The sequence below is a fragment of the Malus sylvestris genome, chromosome 12, assembly GCF_916048215.2.
Source record: "Malus sylvestris chromosome 12, drMalSylv7.2, whole genome shotgun sequence".
Taxonomy (NCBI): Eukaryota; Viridiplantae; Streptophyta; class Magnoliopsida; order Rosales; family Rosaceae; genus Malus; species Malus sylvestris.
This window is the reverse complement of record NC_062271.1, coordinates 7,419,716-7,439,503: the sequence shown is the minus strand read 5'-3', so window position 1 is coordinate 7,439,503 and position 19,788 is coordinate 7,419,716. Positions and strand designations below refer to the sequence as shown.

Here is a 19,788-nt window from a genome sequence, read left to right as displayed (position 1 = left end):
ATAACCATAGAGACTGAATTTGACGAAGACCCATTTCTTAAAGATCTCCACCCTATGTATGTATAGTGTAAAAATGCACAAGGAAAAGGATTTGAAATTTGACATATGTCCATACCCGCCAAACCAAACCGCGATTGTCTGATGTCTTAGTTAAAATCGAACTGATCCGTTTTATAATTACTGGTCGAAGTCCGCATTGATCGGACCGTGTCCTTCTATGTCCATCTAAACCGGACCGTGTCCTTCTATGTCCATCTAAACCGGACCGTGCACACCCTAACAGGGGTCCGGTCCAGCAAAAGAAAAGGAAAAAACCCCTAATCAGAAAGGAAAGTAGGAAACGGCAAAACCCTCCCTTAAACCCTCTCTTTCTCTCTCTCTAAAATCAAACGTTCCTCTCTCCTCTTCTTCCTCTGCCGCCCACTTTCGCCGCAGTCGCCATGGCTTCCTCAGAGGTATCTCCCTCTCTCCTCTCTTTTTCTCTCTAGAATATATGTCTGTATACGAATTGTATTCGATTTTTAATTTGTGGGTCGTGGAGTTTTTGCGTTGAGTCGATTGGGAAAGTCTAATTCTTTCGTAAATTTATCTGAAAAATCCGAGCTTTAATTGCAGGTTCCGACGGCGTCCACTGAGGCGATTAAGTTTGCTTTCTTAACTGACGAGGAGGTGCGACAGCACAGCTTTCTGAGGGTTACCGACCCATCTCTCCTTACTCAATTAGGAAACCCCGTGGCCGGTGGGCTATATGATAAGGCACTCGGCCCAATTGATGACAAACCTGGCGAAAGGTACCCCCAATTTTCATGCCATTCTTAGCATTATTTTCGTATTCGTTTTGTTAGCTTCATTGTTTGGATTATACTGTGCAAACATGTAATTCAAATGGGAGTGTGTTTTATCTTGTAGTTTTATTTTTGGCCAAGTATATAAAGAGGGAATGAGGAACGGAGACGGATGAAAGGACGCGGTAGGAGGAATGGGGGGAGAAATGAAGGAGGTTATATGAAAATAAAAACTTGAAAGTGAAAACAACATAAAATTGTTTTCAGTTTTTGGTTTTTGGTTTTCATTTTGCGTGTCACTCCATAAACATCCCTTTAACAATTCTTCCACCGTCATTCATTCACCCTTTTTCATTCCTCATTTATCCCATATACTTTTCCGGTGTCACTGTACAAAATCTAAAAGCTAAAAGCCAAAATAGTTATCAAGCAGGCCTTAAATGGTTGATTTTTGTTGGTGAAGTTGTCATAGTTAAAAGAGTTCCTGATGTTTTGACTTACAGTTGATTGATTTAGCTCTTCATTTTTTATGCAGTTGCGGAACATGTGGTGAGAAGTCGCGTAATTGCCCGGGTCATTGTGGTCATATTGACCTTGCGTTGCCAGTTTATAATCCCTTGCTGTTCAATACTCTTTTCAAACTTCTACAAAGAACGTGTTTCTTCTGCTACCATTTTCGGACAGACCAAACACATGTAACTGAACTTTGATGAAAATAAATTAGTTTCTTGAGGCTATAGTCTTTTGTGCCGTTCCGTAATTTTATTGCATTCTGAAGTTTATATTGTGACCATTTCCACCCTAATTTATACCATTCTCTTCTGTAATGTTTTTGGTTGATTAAGGTTGAGAAAGCTGTTTCCCAATTAAAACTCATAATGGAAGGTGACGTCGTTGGGGCTAAAATGTTGGATTCTGACTCACCTAGTGAATACTTAGACAACGAGGGAGATAGTCACAGTGACAAGCATGCAAAGCAGCAAGGATGGACTTCTCTTCAGTTTACGGAGCTAATGTCTGTTTTTGATAAGGCTTTGCCGAAACAAGGGAAGGACTGCAACAATTGCAAGGCGAAGAATCCCAAAATCATCAAACCTACTTTTGGATGGTTTCAAATGGTATGATCTTCCATGCTTTGTGCTTGAAGCTGCTATAGGAGATATGTATAATCTGTTAGTATCTGCTTAAATAGTTTTTAAAGGAGAAGCATGCTTTTTTTTTTTTTTTATCAATTTTTAAGATTATGGTGGAAAAGCGGTATATGAATAATTTACTTATAATTTTTGTTTGCGAGTCTTATCAGTCATTTTTCCAAATTTTGATGATTGCCTTATGAACTTTTCTCAACACACAAAATTGTCAACACTGACGGAGTGGAAAGTGGAACAAAAACTTTGGCTTATAGTAAATTATGCTCTTGGTCTACCCTATTCAACATAAGATAAACTTCTTTCAACTAAGTCTATGCTGATTTGTGGAGACAGATCTATTTTTTTCCACAATGTTTGCAAATTTAGGTTTATAGTCTTATCCATAGGCATCAATGTCCTTGGAAATATATCTCTTAGGTTATTGTTCATTTTTTCAGCTGTTTTGTGGTTGGGAAGGGTTTTGGAAGATGTTTGGTATGGTGAATGATATTTGCGTTCTTTTCCTTACTCATTATCTATAATTCTAGTATTTTCCCTTACTCCTTTGCTCCCTTATCTCTTAATATAGGTAGAATTTGAACAGCAGGGGATTTCCAGATCTCGGCTTGGGTAGTTTTGGATTAATAATGTATTGCTGAATCTAGTTAGGCTCATCAAACATGTATTCGTGCTTTTAGAGTTTCCTTGTTTCTTTTATTTTCTTGTAATTCACATTTTCGGCTCACTTGGTGTTAGAAAAGATATTTGCCCTTATGACTCATCTTCTTTTATAGGGTCTATCCGGGGATACTAAGCCTGGGATAAGTTTAATCTATGTCAATTTCTTTGTAGTGGGCAGTTAAAGCTAATCTAGGTGGCTTGGTTTCAAGCCCTCTAAGAGGATTTAGGGTTGGTGTACTTTCTAAACTGAAGATATTTGTAGGTTTGGCAATTCCTTGAAGGTTTCTTAACCAAAATATGATTAGGAAGTTTGGTGTCCCTTAAAACTCTAGATTTTTGTATATTTGGCAATCCATTAGAACAATAATACTTACGAGATACTCCAGCCAGGAAACCACGCACCTTCCTCTCATCATCCATGTTTTATTTGATGCTGATGGTTATAGATGGTTTATTTATTTGGTTTTTTTTTGCATTGCCTTTTCAGTTCTTAAAATTTTGCTAAGGTTGCTGTGAGGCGTGCAACTCTTTGGACTACTGTTTTGCCTCAAATTTATATTCTTTGTTGGTTGATGTTTTTATGGGAGTTGCTGCCGCTATGATGGAGATGTACTGTTTTGTTTGTTTGGATGACAATAATAGTAGAATTGTTCAAGATAAGGTGGAGGAAGTGAGTTTTCTATGGAAAGAGTAGATATTTTGGCGTCTTTATGGGTTCAACACCAGAGTCTTTTGATATTCCCTTTAATTTCACTTATCTTTTGCTGGAGGGATGCAGTTGTAATAATTTGTTATAGTTTTCTAGTTTTTATGTTTAACCAGAGATGCATTGATTTCATGTGTTTTTCATTCTATTTGAAAAAAAGTTTGTGTTTCCTATACAAATAAGTCACTAGTATATATCTTAAAACAAAGGGAGAAAGGTACACTTGCACTAGAAATGTCATATCACTAGTATCTTGCCCATTATTGTTACCACATGTGGCATGGGATTGATGGGGTGACGGTAGAGGGCCCTGACGTCCTAAGTTAAAATTTTCATGTAATAAAAATAAAATGTAAAAAAGAAGAACAAAAGGTGTGGAAAGAGAAAGGGACCTTTCAGTGTATGAAAGCAATTCTGTGTTTTGACTGTTCTCTTGTTCTTGGTTCTTAGGTTCTATTGTTGTTTTATGCTCCATTGTCCAGTTGTGTATGCTTTATGGACAAGGCTGTTTAGGGAGACAAGGTTAAGCTGGGGAATCCCTGAATCTTGTGCTCCATTACTTTGGAGAAGCCTATGTCTTTTGGAGAAAGGAAAGGGGGCTTGGTGCTAGGTCAGTGAGATGTACTGAAATTGCTTTGGGTTGTTTGGATGGAGTGAAATAGGAGATTTCTTAAAGGCCTAAGTTGGAAGATGTGGATTTTTAATGGGAGTGTATTTTTAGGATTCTTCACAGGCTTCAGTTTCTTTAAATATTGAGGACTGGTGCTATTTATTTATTCTAATAGGGATGCTGTTGTTAATTAGTTTTGTCCTTTTGTTTTGTTTCTGTTGGGTTTTGTTTTGTTGTTTCTTTAGCTGGGTCTGGGGTGCACCCTCCCCCCTCTGTTGTACGTTCTCTCTCTTTTTAATGAATTTTGACTTTTTATAAAAAAAAGAAAAAGAAAACAAGATTGTATTGTTATTATGCTTCTTGTTTATTTTCCTTTGTTTTCTTTTCATCAGTTACAAACACATTTTTATTGGCTTCTTGTGTGGCGTAAAATATAGACTTCTTGATTTGATTATAATGTTCTTCTCTGTCAGGTATTGAGTACTTTTTAGTTATCCTTTGCTATATATATATATTGAACTAAGATGATATCTACCAAATTACCAATCTATTTATCTCTGTCTTTAAACACATGGATGGGCCTATAATATATAGTATAATTTACACGTTTCTCAGCCTTATATTGTATTTATAACTAGCTTTCCCCTTTATGTGTTGGTGATTTAGAGTGGCGCTGAAAATGCGAGAGAAAATGTTATCAGAGGGTGCAACCTGGTGGGACCCCTAACTGGTCAAGATGAAGGGGATGAGAATGAAAATGTTGACAATAATGATATGGAAAAGCACAATGGAGAAGGAAGCAAAGTGCCAAGTGAGTTCCTTAATCAGACAACTTCCTTGTCGGGAGATCTATTACCAAAACAGGTATTTTCCATGCCAGTGTTGGCATGACAATAACATTATGATATGATATATGAGTGAGGTTAACCTATAATTGCTGTCATTGATCAAAGTCTATGCTATGTGGACATTCAAAATAAAACTTAATTCTTATTAGGAAGGAAGAGCTTTACAATCGCTCATTTCTTTCAGGTTCAAGACATCATAAAGCTTTTGTGGGAAAATGAAGCTGAGTTCTGCTCTTTTATTGGTGATATCCAATGCCATGGAATTGGAAGAAAAGCAGGTCACTCTATGTTTTTCTTAGAGACTGTACTTGTGCCACCAATCAAATTTCGTCCTCCTTCCAAGGGTGGTGATTCTGTACGTATATTTTACTTTAGGGACTCTCTCACTCTTTCTAAACTTATTTGTTTCATTAAAACTATATCCCACATTGGGAAATGGAAGTCTTGCTTAAGACTTAAAAGATCTTTGGGCCTCTCCACGCTTTGACAATTGGTTTCGAGTTAATCTTTGTGATTGAAGGGTCCTTCGGTAATTGGACAGTAGTCCAGTTGAAGAGGCAGTTTTGTGGGTTTGATTTAATAGACCTACCAATCTTAAGCTCAAAATTGATTTGCTCTTAAGAACAACTTTGCTGAATTTTTTACCTTTATTTTAAGTTGTTTTTTTTCCTTCAACCCTCCTCTGGCTTTCTTGGTTCATGCGCCACGTGCTATATTGTCATTGTGCATTTTATGGAACCTTTTCTTAGGAAAGCGTCTTCTTTTCTTTCTAAGTTGAAAATAATAGAATTATGGAACTCCTTTAGAGAAAATAGTACTCTTGTCCACACAAAAAAAAATAGAGAAAGTAGTACTGCAAGTCTGTAATACAATGATTTATGTCCCACCTCCTTCTCTGAATTCTATCTGTTTGGTCATGTTTTCACATTTTAGGTGATGGAGCATCCTCAAACCGTTTTATTAAGTAAGGTGGTGCAGGCAAATAATTCTTTGCAAGAGTCTGTTGTTACCAAGTCCGACCCCTCAAAGACAATTCGGCAGTGGAGGGATCTTCAAGAGTACATAAATGTGATGTACAATAGCAAAACTGCTACTGGTGAGTGAATGTGTATTTCAAGTTCTCTGTTAAGTGTTTTAATATTTAGTTCTAGAGTTTCCTATTTCTTTTGTTTATATAAATTCATTGCTTTCTGTTTGTTTTATTTTCATGTTCCAACTTATATTTTCATCTTGGTTAAATTACATAATACTACCTCAACTTTGTGTCTCATAATAATCTCATACCTCATCTTTTAAACATTTCAATGTCATACATCAACTTACTAATTCGTTGCAAAGTTATACCTCCGTCAATTTTTCTATTAAATGTTGTTGTGGCAAGCATGAGGTCCACCCCTTACCCAATTGGATTACAAAATTAATTTAATATTGATAATTAAGAAAATTTAATTATTTAAAAATGTAAAAAATCATAAAATTCAATTGAAAAAATACAATTGGTATTGGTACGGGATTCATCGTTTTTTTTTCTTCTTCACCATTTTTCTTTTTTTGGTCGAATTCTTCACCATCTTCTTCTCTGCTTGTTCTGGTACATGGAATGGAGAATTAAATTAGGGATTGGCTTATGGCTCAAACGGATGCTGTATATTAAATAGGAGAGCCATGGATGGGGGATCTACGAGGGTTCAAGGTTGGTCGGTTAACACCTTGGATTTTTGGAAGATGGCTGGGGAGAGCCATGGATGACCCCTTGGTTTTCTGGGCAGCGGGCATGTGCAAACCCGGTGCTCGACGAAATGCGGCAACCAATGTCGGCAGTACTGCGTGAGGGTTAAAGAACAGATAAGAAAAAACAGACGCAAAAACTCAAGCCTTTCTGTGTTGTGCGATTCGTCCCTTGCCGACTATTTTAAATCTTCAATTCTTGGGCATGTTCCGTTGTTCGTCCGCTTCAATTTCTGGTACTTTCATGTCTGCTCTCTAGCCTCTAGGGATTTAGGATTTGAAAGATTTTATGGATTTAGAGATTATGGGTTTATGGATTCAAATTTAAATTTTAGGGACTCAGATTCCTCGAGTCCTCCGCCTCCCTTAGTCGCGCTTGTAGTGCCATCTCCCTATTTTCCGGCGAGATGATCTGCAGTCACCTATGATCTATAAGTTGTCCATGACGACTAGTATTCTGGCAACGAGACAATGAGATGATGTTTGATGGAAGTGAGGATCGAGATTTGGAGTGGATGAGGGGGTTTTTTATTTCTGGAATTTGGGTTAGGGTTCTCGAGAGGTGGAGTTCCAGGTGGTGATCTTCTTGGATGCGTCAGACATGGCTTTGTTTCTCTGCAAGTGAGAAACAAAGCTAGCTGGTGTGCTGAGGTTTGGCCATGGCTGCCATTTTTGCAAGTGAGAGTAGCGAGAGAGGGAGGGAGACAAGTGAGAGGAGAGGGAGTGATGGAGGAAGAGAGGATTTTATTTAATTGTTAAATAAAAAAAAAATTTATTAATTATTATTTGATTTTTTATTTTAGTTGGGAAAGGTGGAGTTCCAGGTGGTGATCTTCTTGGATGCGTCAGACATGGCTTTGTTTCTCTGCAAGTGAGAAACAAAGCTAGCTGGTGTGCTGAGGTTTGGCCATGGCTGCCATTTTTGCAAGTGAGAGTAGCGAGAGAGGGAGGGAGACAAGTGAGAGGAGAGGGAGTGATGGAGGAAGAGAGGATTTTATTTAATTGTTAAATAAAAAAAAAAATTTATTAATTATTATTTGATTTTTTATTTTAGTTGGGAAAGGGTTGGGCACCGCTCCTGTCACGTCATCATTTCATGACTCAATTGACAGAAAATTTAACGGAGGTCTAACATTGCACGAATTCATAAGTTGAGGTATGACATTGTAATGTTTAAAACATGAGATATGAAATTGTGGTTCGACCTATAGTTGAGTTAGTTTTGTGTAATTTACCCTTTCATCTTTTGGTGGTGCAACATAGAGTAGAAGTGTAAAAACAGAACCATAGGCAGATACTGGAAAACGGTATGATACGGATAACCAAAAAAAGAAAAATATTTATGGTGTGAAAAGTTATGACAAAGATTGATTCAATTCCCCATTCACGAGGAACAAATAGAAATAGTGTGAGGAAAGAGTGAAATGAAATCAAAAGAAAAACGAGGAGGAGGAGAAGAGAGAAATTTAAGGCATCTTGCACTAGTATGATAATTTCAATCATACCAAGATGATATCATATATGGATGCTAAGTGTCAAGTGCGTGATTGATGTGGCTCAACAAGGCTATGTGTGGCCCCTGATTTTCACACTTTTGATGGTTCTTGATTTTTTAGAATGCGAGTGGTGATGAATTGAATTATCTGTGGGAAAATTAGGGGTCAAAGATGGGTTATGGTGGTAGTTACGAGGTTGTTGAGGATGGTAGTGAGTAGGATTGTTGTTTTAAGTAGGATAACCTCCCTTGAGTTCTTGTCCATTGTGTCAATATGTTTTATATTAAGGGCTTGACATAGTGGGTCCTACTGTTGATATCCTATCTAATGAGTCCAGTCCTTATTAGATTGCTTCTGACATATGACAACCACCAGCCCAAATGGGTAACCGATTAGTCAAGGCCAAAAAGTGATCCAAGCAAATCTCTCCAATGCAGCCAGAAATTATCAAAAGCCAAAGCGCTGGTGAGGGCTGCAAATCCCATGTATATCTCACTGACTTTGCCTTTTGGCATTCATACCAATGGAAATGGGACCCACCACCTGTTATGCAGGACAATTGAAAATGACCACTTGGTTTACAAGATGATAGAAATTTCCTTTTTTACACTATATTGGATTAATTAGTTCATGATCTTTCAAATTATTCCCTGTCTGTAGCAGTTAAGTAGTGACCTTTTGAACTTCTATTTAGGTAAAGGTCAAAAAGATGCAGATCCTGGAATATGTCAGTTGCTTGAGAAGAAGGAAGGCCTGTTCCGGCAGAAAATGATGGGCAAACGGGTTAATTATGCGTGTCGGTCTGTCATATCCCCAGATCCCTATTTAGCTGTTAATGAGATTGGAATTCCTCCGTATTTTGCAACGAGATTAACATATCCTGAGGTAAGGTTTACTATTGGCTTTGTAGCTTCGGACGAGCATCAATGTTTTCTTCTTAAATTGATGTTGAAATTACTGCAGAGAGTTACTCCGTGGAATGTTGACAAGTTGAGGAATGCAATTGTCAACGGTCCTGAAATCCATCCTGGAGCTACACAGTATGTGGATAAGTCCTCTGTGAAGATGTTGAGACAAAACCGGAGAGAACGCATTTCAACAGCAAGAAAATTACCTTCTTCAAAAGGGCTTGCTACACAACACGGAAAAGGATCTGATAATAGCTATGAAAACAAAGTTGTTTTTCGTCACTTGCGAGATGGGGACATTGTGCTTGTCAATCGACAGGTATTGCTTCATTGACTTTCGTATGTATAATGTCCTATGCATATATTTGTGATGAGGAGTTTTATATCCAGGCTGATTATAAGCATTATGGTATGAAGCAGTTGGTATTGTGCTACCATATAAGTGGATAAATTGCTTACATTGTTTGTCTTCCTTTTACATATAAAGGAAAGAAATTTTGTATTTGCCCAAAAGAGCATTATCTAATAGTTAAATGTTTGTTCATTTTCAATAAGTGGTCACATTGGGGCTTTATGTATAAATGTTTGTCTTCCTTCACTGAAGCTAAACGCTTATGGTGCTAGGCTTTATACGAAAATAATGAGATTGGCATTAAATAAATAATTAAGGTATTATGTTAGATAATATATTGTTGCACCTATTTATAAGATAAATTCTACAATTGCACAATGCAACATGCACGGTGAATAGTTATATAGATTCAAATATTTGTATGTATTCATAGATTAAACATAACAAATTGATGTGGTATAGACTATAGTTTCTTAACCTTTACATCAAAAGTTTGTTAGGTTAACTTTTCTTTTCTTCTAAAATATATTGTTTATGTAATGTAAATTCTGGATTATAATTTGATTAATCATTAGTTTTGTGGTTGAGTGCTTAGTTGGTTTCTGTTTCATATTGCAGCCTACACTTCACAAACCCAGTATAATGGCGCATGTAGTTCGTGTATTGAAGGGGGAGAAAACAATTCGCATGCACTATGCAAATTGCAGGTTGATATTTCAAACACATGCATCCATATAATAGTTGTTTACATATTCACTACCTGAAATTTGTTTTTGGCGTCTATAATCTATTGGCAAGTTTTGATATAATGTCGTGGTTTCAGTACGTACAATGCTGATTTTGATGGTGATGAAATGAATGTTCATTTTCCACAAGATGAAATTTCTCGAGCAGAAGCTTACAATATCGTAAATGCAAATAACCAGTATGTAAAGCCTACCAGCGGTGATCCAATTAGAGCCTTGATTCAGGTATTGAAAAACTATTGTGGTAATTGATATGCAACTTTAAGAAAATATTTAAGTACTTGTTATATCTTGAGCAGTTGCACCAACGCATCTTTAAATAATTGTTTATGGTTTATTCTTTTGAAAATTCAGGACCATGTCATAAGTGCTGTCCTCCTTACAAAGAAGGATACCTTTTTGCGCTGGGAGGAATTTAATCAGCTTCTTTATAGTTCATGTGTTTCAGCCCGTCGGTCAGATGCTTTGTCTGGAAAACCAGATCAAAAGGTTTTCATGTGTAACATTGAAGGCACAATGCAGCCCCTTCTTCCTGCTATTTGGAAACCAGAGCGTCTTTGGACTGGAAAACAGGTTATTTTAAATTTACTCAGCAAATTTGTAGCAGAAAAGTCAAAATGTGACTTCCACTGAAATCTGAATTTTAGATTTTTGAATGCATAACTTTTTGTGATGTCCTTGGGTTGTTAAATGTATACCTGTGTTCTCCTTTTTGTTTCATTTATTGTATGTTAATAGTACTGTTGTGATGTTCCTGGACTTTGATTTTAAAACTCAATCTCTCTTCTTTCCAGGTCATCACTGCCTTGCTAAATCATATTACTAGGGGTTCTCCGCCAGTTACTGTAGAAAAGGATGCAAAAATCCCACGTGGTTTTTTTAACTGTAATCTTGAAGAAGAGAAATTTGATGAAGAGGAACTACAGAAAAAGAAGAAACGAAGCAAAGGAAAACAAGCTGATGAATGTGGATCACAGGAGAAGAAACCAGACAAAAAAGTAGATAACGATAAATCAAAGGACACGGGGGTTGTAGATGAGAACAGTTTATTAATCTATAAAAACAATTTGGTGCGCGGTGTGATTGACAAGGCTCAGTTTGGTGATTATGGTTTGGTCCATACAGTGCAGGAGCTCTATGGCTCAGATGCTGCAGGAATATTGCTTTCTGTATTGAGTCGTTTATTTACTGTTTATTTGCAGGTTAGTTGGGTTCAATATTTGTTTTGCTGTTATGTAGTTAATTTTATTTCATGTTAACCCTTAATTTATTTTCTCTAGCAAGTAGCAACTATATAAGCTTGCATTATGTTGTGTATGGTTCAGATGCATGGGTTCACATGTGGTGTTGATGATCTTCTGGTGATGCCCAGCAAAGACACAAAAATGAAGGAACAACTTGAAAGTTGTGAAGAGATTGGTGAAAAAGTTTTCCGTGATTTTATTGAGGTCGAAGATGATAAAAGAAAAGGTATGCCATTGTTCTGTAGCAAACATTTCTGTCAAAAACATATATAGGTTGATGATTGTGAGGTCATTGTACAATGTGAGAGATCTAGGCTCACTTGACATATGCTTCCATTCTCTGCCTTCTCAGAATGTTCTGATATTTTTCATTCCTCCAAGTTCATCACTTTTCTAATCCGATTTTACCTTTAACGGTCAACACAGTAGAAGGTTTCTTGTTGATCTCATGCACGCATAGAACATGTGTTTCCTGAAAATAACAACCATTTCTGGAATTCTTAAGGTTTCGTAATTTCTTTGACACCGAAGTCCAAGCTATCTCATTCTTAAAACAGAATCAGTCAAACTGAGCCAACTTACCCATCTCTATAGCCCCATAGTCAAGACTAAGCCCATATTCGAACTGCAGATACATATGTTATTGTTGTACCTAATATATATAGTATCTTCGCTTTCAGCTTCAGTTAAAACATGGGAGATCGGAGTATTTAATCTGATTTTTCTTATGAAAAATGGTAGCGGTACTAATAGTTACTAGGGTAGCTTCAATTCGAATAATTTAAAATGCCATTCAATATCAAATTATCGTCTATTCGGACGAGCATTTCAATCTGAAGAAAAACTTTGTTGAAATGAAGATCTATAATTTCTGATCAGTCTTTCTTTTTAAGTTTTTACACCTTGTGTTTTCCCCCACTATTCTCAGTTCATTTGTTTTAACGGATGCATGATATCTTGATGAAATTTGCAGATCTAGTGGCACTGCAATTGAACATTGAAAAATTTATACGGAGTAATGGAGAATCTGCCTTGGCAGCCTTGGATAGGAGAATGATTAGTCAGCTTAATAACAAGACCTCCAACTCTGACGTCTTCAAACAATTATTGTTGAAAGGGTTATCAAAACCGTCCGTTAAGAATTGTATCTATCTTATGACCACATCTGGGGCTAAAGGTAGTGTGGTAAGTTTCTAGTGCTAACTTCATACTTTATTCTTTTTATGAGTAACGTGCTGCATGATAGTGCAGTATTAGAATACTAAAGAGTAAGTTATGTTTTTGACAGTACTATAATTAGGTGTATCTAGGTGGCATGACAGAATGCACTAAGACATTTATTTGATAAACGTACCTTAACGATTTTTCAAGTTACTAGTATGAAAATGCAAGGGATGTATTCCATGTCATAGTTAATCAATATCTTAATAAATCTTTTACATATTGAGTCACGTTCATAAAAACTATTTAACCATTTAAGGATGATATATAGACAGTCCTGCTCTCCTAAGGTCCTCATTTTGAGGACTTGTGAGGACTACATGCATATTAGGCACAAGATTATATTAGTTTACATCCAAATGCTTAAAATATTTGACAACGTAATCAAAACCAACTTAAAATTCACGAACCATAAGAAAGCTCATTTTCTTGTTTTGCTTTATTAAGTTGTCAAAAATTTTAAGCCTTTGGATCTAAACTAATACAGTCTTGTGGCTAATATGCATTTGGTCCTCACAGGTCCTCAAAATCAAGACCTTAGGAGAGCAGGACTCAATATATTGAACTTTAAATTGCGTTTCTCACTTGAAAAATTTTAATGTTTTTTTCCCTCCTTACAAGATGTGCTTCCTGATAAGAAATAAGCATCACCTGATAAAGTAGATAACGTTTGTAGGTTGTGTATAATATGTTAATATATGCATATATGCATTAATTCCAAGTGATTTTTTTCCACGTTTCCTTTTTTTTCCTGTATATATCCTGATCATAAGTTAATGGTTTTTATTATAGTTTCTATAAAATATTATTTAATATTTTATTTTCAACATCATGTGCAAAGCAATGTAAAATGTTAATAATATGCTAGATATATATGATAGCTATGAAGCATGAATAAAGAAAGGTATGGCGTACTCAATATTGATAAGATGATAATTCACATGGGTATGCATTGGACACTACAAATTGATATCTGATTTACTTTTTGGAAAGTTTGACCTGGATTCTTACTTGATTTGCATAGGATACAGAAGGGGTTGTTCTGTAAAATTTTTTACGAAAAAGGGTTCAGCTCAGGGTGCTTTTAAAGATTTTTTTGAATTTTTTTTCTTTGTTAAATGATGTTTGGGTGGTTTTAAAACGTCAAGGAGTAACTTGAAGGCAAACAAAAAATGATAAAGAGAAACGGAAAAAAGAAAGAATATGTTCTATATATAATATTGTATTTTGTATGATATAAATATATAGTTATATATTATTATTGCTTTGATTCTTGCGGTACTCGTATCTTAGTTTTTGGATAGTTGTAGTTCCCTGTCCCATCGTATTATGTAAGCCATTTCAGAGCAACATTGTATGGTAGTTATGGTCAAATTGAACTGCCTAATGTGTACTCATTACCATCTGTAAGCTATTAGTTGTAATTCTTCTGGTAGAATTATTCGAGAAACTTTATAAATTAATTTTGCACCTATGCATTTAATGTTTTTACCTTCTTGATTAGGCCAACCTCCAACAAATAACTTCGTATTTGGGTCAGCAAGAGCTAGAAGGCAAACGGGTGCCTCAAATGGTTTCTGGAAAGACCTTACCGTGCTTTCACCCATGGGATTGGTCATCTCGATCTGGAGGCTTTATTATTGATCGTTTTCTTACCGGTCTTCGGCCTCAGGAGTATTATTTTCATTGTATGGCTGGTCGTGAAGGGTAATTTAGATCTCTTTTCTCAACCCTTGTCTAGGTTATCTTTTGGAGAAATGATCATCCTTTCTGTTCATTTCCCTTTTACCTTTGTCGTACAAAAATATAAGATGCTGTTTCTTTGTTAATGGAAGTTAAAAGCTTTATGACACAGCATTTGTAACTGACGTGCAGTTGTCTTGAGTTATGACTGAATAGAAAGGTTTAAACTCTGGTTTTTGGTCATAGATGAGATCAAGCAGACGGATAATAATTTATTGAGTTATGACTGATAAACTCAATCTCTTTTTCCCATGGGGAAGTGGGAGAAAAGAAGGAAGCAACTATTGATTCCCCGTTTTTAAACTTTTCCTTCAGCCACTTGGTGCACGTATAATTTGATTTCTTCAAAAAAAGAAAATTGGGGATAATTATTTTGAGAATCCTAGTATCAAATTTTTTGTAGTCCAGACTGTCCATCAGGAGAAATTCAAACTCATTTTGATGCCATTGACTGGTAAATGGAAGCAATGTGACATTATTGCAAATTTTTATTGAAAATATTCTCTTACAAACCAGACATTTTCACTTGTATTGTGGAATTAGTTCATCCTCCATAATAGGATCACTTTGACTTATGCATGCATGGGGTGTTTCTGCGCGGTTGTGTGCAGTATATCAGGTAGGATGAGATAGCATCTGTAGAAAACATAGGTAGGTCACCACCGCCTCCTGCTTGAGGTTTAGGAGTACATTAGGTGGAGAGCAATTTTTTTCCCCTTTTCTACTTGGCAATCAATTAGAACCTAAGGTGTACTGTGTGCTTAGTAACCATTTGAATGATTGTTTTTCTTTCCCCTTTTTTAACTATGATGTTTATACTGCTAGGTTGGTTGATACAGCTGTCAAAACATCTCGTAGTGGGTACCTGCAAAGGTGCCTAATAAAAAATCTTGAGTGCCTAAAAGTTTGTTATGACCATACTGTCCGTGATGCTGACGGTTCCATTGTTCAATTTTATTATGGAGAAGATGGTGTTGATGTCCATTTGACAAGCTTCCTACAAAAATTTGACTCCCTGGCAGCTGTAAGAATTTGGTTCAATTATTTATTCAGCCGTAAATTCAATTATGCATAAGCTTCCGTACGGACTGTTTTTCAATTATTTATTTGCTATCTATTGACTATTTTTTTCTCAGAATAAAGAAATGTTCCAGAACAAATTCCATCGACAAATCGACAAATCTGATCCTTACATTTCTGAGCTGCCTTCAGCTCTCAAGTATAAAGCAGAGAAGTTCGTGCATGATTTGTCCTTGAAGGAGGAAAGTTATAACTTATTCAGCCAAGTGGATTTCTTGAAGTTAATGGAGCATAAATACCTCTCTAGTCTTGCTCAACCTGGAGAACCAGTTGGTGTTCTTGCTGCTCAGTCAGTAGGAGAACCTTCAACTCAGATGACGCAAGTTTTCTTCCATGTCATTTTGAATTCTGCTCATTGGTTCGGGGTTTATTATTCAAATGGCTACATAGTTTTGCTGTTCTGTTTCTAGAGTGAATGTTACTTACTCTATTTCCCCCTGAAACCTGTTGTGATGCCCCTAAAAGTCACTTTAGCTCACTTTACCCCTTTAGCTCACATTTTGCTTAAAACAATGCTGTTTGGAGCCTATTGGTAGTAGCTGCTTTTACATTAGCTAGGTTTCTGTTTCGACTTTTTATTTTGTCTCTTGATGTGCCAATCACTTCCTCTATAATCCTATTTTTCTCAGCAATAATCATTTATTTCAGAAAAGAAGACCAAATGTAAAAGTTTATCTGGTTTTTAGCCTTATGATACAATGAAATTAGTCTAGTTATGTGCTTTATTTATGAACCATGATTTTTTTTTTATTAATGTTGATATGTATCCTTTGCTTATTGTTTTCAGACTGAATACTTTCCATCTTGCTGGAAGAGGTGAAATGAATGTGACACTTGGAATCCCTCGTCTTCAAGAGATCTTGATGACAGCTGCAAATGAGATTAAGACTCCGGTTATGACATGTCCATTGCGAAAAAGGAGATCAAAGTGAGTCCTTAATTGGTTGTGGTGCACCACTTTTGCCTTTATTTATTTATTTATTTTTATAGTTTATTGTTAATGATAACTGAACATAGTGTACATTGATGTATTTTCTTGTACATCTTGAAGTAATATTTTCCAAAATTACGGATTACAACAAGAACAACAACAAAGTCTTGTCCCACTTAGTGGGGTCGGCTGTGTGAATCCTACAACGCCAAGTCTTGCGTTAGCTCCAAGTACTCCAATATTTTTCTTGAAGTCTCTTCCAAGTCTTCCTAGGTCTTCTTTTACCCCCTTTGCCCAGAGCATTTCTTATCGGAGCATACGTAGGTCTTCGTTTAACATGTCCAAACGGACCAAACCATCTTAACCTATTTTCTCTCATCTTACTTCAATTGATGCCACTCCTACTTTACCTTGGATATCCTCGTTCTCAATCCTGCCCTTTCTCATGTGCACACTCATCCGATGAAGCATCGTCTTTGCTACACTCATCTTTTGCACATTTTGATGCTTGACTCCCCAACATTCCGTGCGGTAAACCATTGCTGGTTGCCAACATAGAGAATTTTCCCTTGAGCTTTAGTGGCATACAATGGTCTTCCAACATTACGGATTGATTCTTATAAATTTCAAAGGGAGTGCCACAAGCTATGTAAAAATCTTATTTTCACCAAAAGCTCCAAGTCATAGTTAAAGTGAGGATAGGTTATGGGAAGGCTTCATTTTGTCTCAACTCCAATGCAACTTTTATTGCAAAGCTATCGTTGGTGATACGTAGTTATACTCATATATGCCAAACCTACTTTATTTTGCTTGAGTTGAATATTAAAATATGCATCTCATCTGTTGTTAGTAGTTCTATAAAAGTTCCTTGCACTTGAAAAACTCAAATTAACTTTTACTTTATAGACAATGGACCATTGGAAGAGGTTTCTGGGATAAAAATATAAGAAGGTAGTTGTCCTTGCAGGGAAAAGGATTGCCTCATCTATGATTAAGGAGGGGCCCGAAAATGGTGTTTATTGATGGTAGAAAGAAAAACCTTGTAGATTTGTTCTCGGTAGCAGAGCTTATGTATTTCTCAGTGTTTACTGTCACTAAACCCCGCTGAGATTGCGTTATCCAATTGTTGAACTTTAATTATTTTCATGTCCTCTTGTTTTTTGTCACTTGGAAACGTTTATAGACTTTGAACCACTCTGTTGTATTTATTGACTTTGAACCACTCTGTTGTTATGTGCAGGGAGGAAGCTCAGCATCTAGCTAATAAGTTGAAGAAGATCACTGTGGCAGACATAATAGAGAGTATGGAAGTTACGTTGTTGCCATTTGTCCTTCAGGGTCTTGAAACTTGCCGTATTTATAAACTTCAAATGAAACTCCACATACCTGAACATCTTCAAAACATCATTCAAGATATATCAGAAGATTGGGAGGAAATCCTAGAGGTTATGTTTGTTAGGGCGTTGGAAGATGCCATACAAAGTCATGTGCTCTTGCTTTCCAAAATTAGTGGTATAAAAAATGTCACTGATGCACCACAAAAGGCATCAAATGAGATGGATGAAAATATTTCTAAAAGCGGACATCAACATCAGGAAGAAGACGATGACAATGATGGTGCAGACGATGGTGAAGGGGCCGAGGATTTTGGTATGGATGCACAAAAGCGAAAGCTGCAAGCTTTTGATGAGATGGATTATGAAGATGGATGTGAAGATGAAGTGAGAGATGGAGATCTGACAGATGGAGATGAAGTCGAAAATGATGCAGATAATGATGAGGAGAATGATGTTGAAACTGGTAAGGATGGTGCAATTGAGGTTGTAGATGCTACTGATGAAATGCCTGCAAATCCTTTAGAAGAGGCTGGAGACCTACTTAAGACCAAGTCAAAGGAGAAAAAGAACAAATCAGGAGCCACAATTAAAAAGAAAAAGATCAGAGCTCAGTTAGTAAGAAAAGATACCGACAGGTCAATATTTGTGTCAGCGAAGGGGTTCCACTTTGAGGTCCATTTTAAATTTACCGATGAACCTCATATTTTGCTGGCTCAGGTACGTTCAGTTTTACTCTTCCACTTACTTTCATTAGAAAACTTGCGTACATAACACCCACAGCCGTCACCCCTTATTGCCATTAGCTAACGTTGGATTGTTCCATCAACTTAAACATTGCCCTAATAAAGTTATAGAAATGTTAAAAGAGCATGTACAAAAATGTCGTCAACTTATGAGTATAATTATTAGATGTGCCGTTCGGCGTACCTATTTATTTTGTTGTTATACCTTCACTTTCAGCCGTGTTGAAAACTGTTTGAATTTGTTATTTAGATTGCTCAGCAGACAGCCCAGAAGGTTTGTATGCAAAGATCTGGCAGTGTTGATGACTGTAAACAAATAACTTGTGACGAAAATCAAGTCCTCTTATACGGAAAGGATCCTGAGAATAAACAAAGTTATTCATCCAAGGAAAAAAAGGAGATGGCAGCTCTGCAGACCACTGGAGTGGATTTCCGTACATTTTGGAAATTGCAAGATGTTCTTGATGTCAGGTATTTATATTCCAACAACATACATGCCATGCTGAACACTTACGGAGTTGAAGCCGCCAGGGAAACTATCATCAGAGAAATTATGAACGTTTTCAAGTCTTACGGGATATCAGTCAACATTAGGCACCTTACGCTTATAGCTGACTACATGACTCACTCGGGTGGTTATCGACCGATGAATAGATTTGGAGGCATAGCAGAGTCGATATCTCCGTTTAATAAAATGTCTTTTGAGACAGCTTCTAAGTTCATTGTCGAAGCAGCATATCACGGGCAGACGGATGACTTGGAAACGCCATCCTCGAGGATCTGTCTTGGATTGCCAGTCAAGGTAGGCACTGGATGTTTTGATTTGATGCAGAAGATAGAGGTTTAGCGTACGGAGATCTGATCTGAGCTTGTTTCATATGAACACAATTTTGGTCGGTGCGCCTATCTTGGCATGTCATTACAGGGCTCGTTTGTTGTCTTATGTTTTGTTTTTTTTTCCAGAACGTACTGTCTGATATCTGTTTTTAGTGGACACAACAATCTTGGTGTTGTAGTTTTACTTTGGTTTCAATTTTGTCCTTGTAGTTTTAATTGCTTCGAACGAATCTCAACTTCTGTACTTAATTAGTTCCGAATTAGAATTTTCACTCAATTTTCTAAAAACTGCGGGTTGGAGTGTGAATAACAGCTCCTTTTAAAACTCATTAAAATTTTGGTAATTAGCTAAAATGATTCACTTTTGACATTTGAACGTATCGATCATATCAACGATACAATGATGATATAACGAGAATATGCTTAAAATGAATCATTTCAACAATCAAACGTCAAAATTTGACCCCTTCAGCCAAAAACCCTAAAAAAAATTTGACATCACAACTTCCGAAAATTCAAAATTTTAATTTCAAATTCGTTTGACAATCAAGTTAGCTTTTCACTTACATGAGCGTTTGACTGATATCTCGTAGGCTGTCTTTTACATGAAATTCTTGTGTTGTCAATGACGCATCCATAAATCCACTTGGTACTAAATATTT

General features: G+C 36.5%; 1 protein-coding gene across 1 annotated transcript; it reads left to right on the top strand.

Moving 5' to 3' along the window:
* The first annotated feature begins 290 nt into the window (after positions 1-290).
* LOC126592888 (DNA-directed RNA polymerase I subunit 1) lies at positions 291-19,414 on the top strand. Its single transcript, XM_050258683.1, has 21 exons — positions 291-455; positions 616-791; positions 1,321-1,480; positions 1,631-1,903; positions 4,579-4,776; positions 4,945-5,115; positions 5,694-5,856; positions 8,679-8,869; positions 8,948-9,211; positions 9,863-9,951; positions 10,068-10,215; positions 10,345-10,563; positions 10,785-11,192; positions 11,316-11,460; positions 12,208-12,419; positions 13,960-14,162; positions 15,024-15,222; positions 15,335-15,597; positions 16,066-16,206; positions 17,450-18,263; positions 18,540-19,414. Exons 1-21 carry the CDS (start codon positions 441-443, stop codon positions 19,134-19,136), a joined length of 5,049 nt encoding a protein of 1,682 aa, XP_050114640.1. The 5' UTR covers positions 291-440; the 3' UTR covers positions 19,137-19,414.
* Positions 19,415-19,788: the final 374 nt, after the last annotated feature.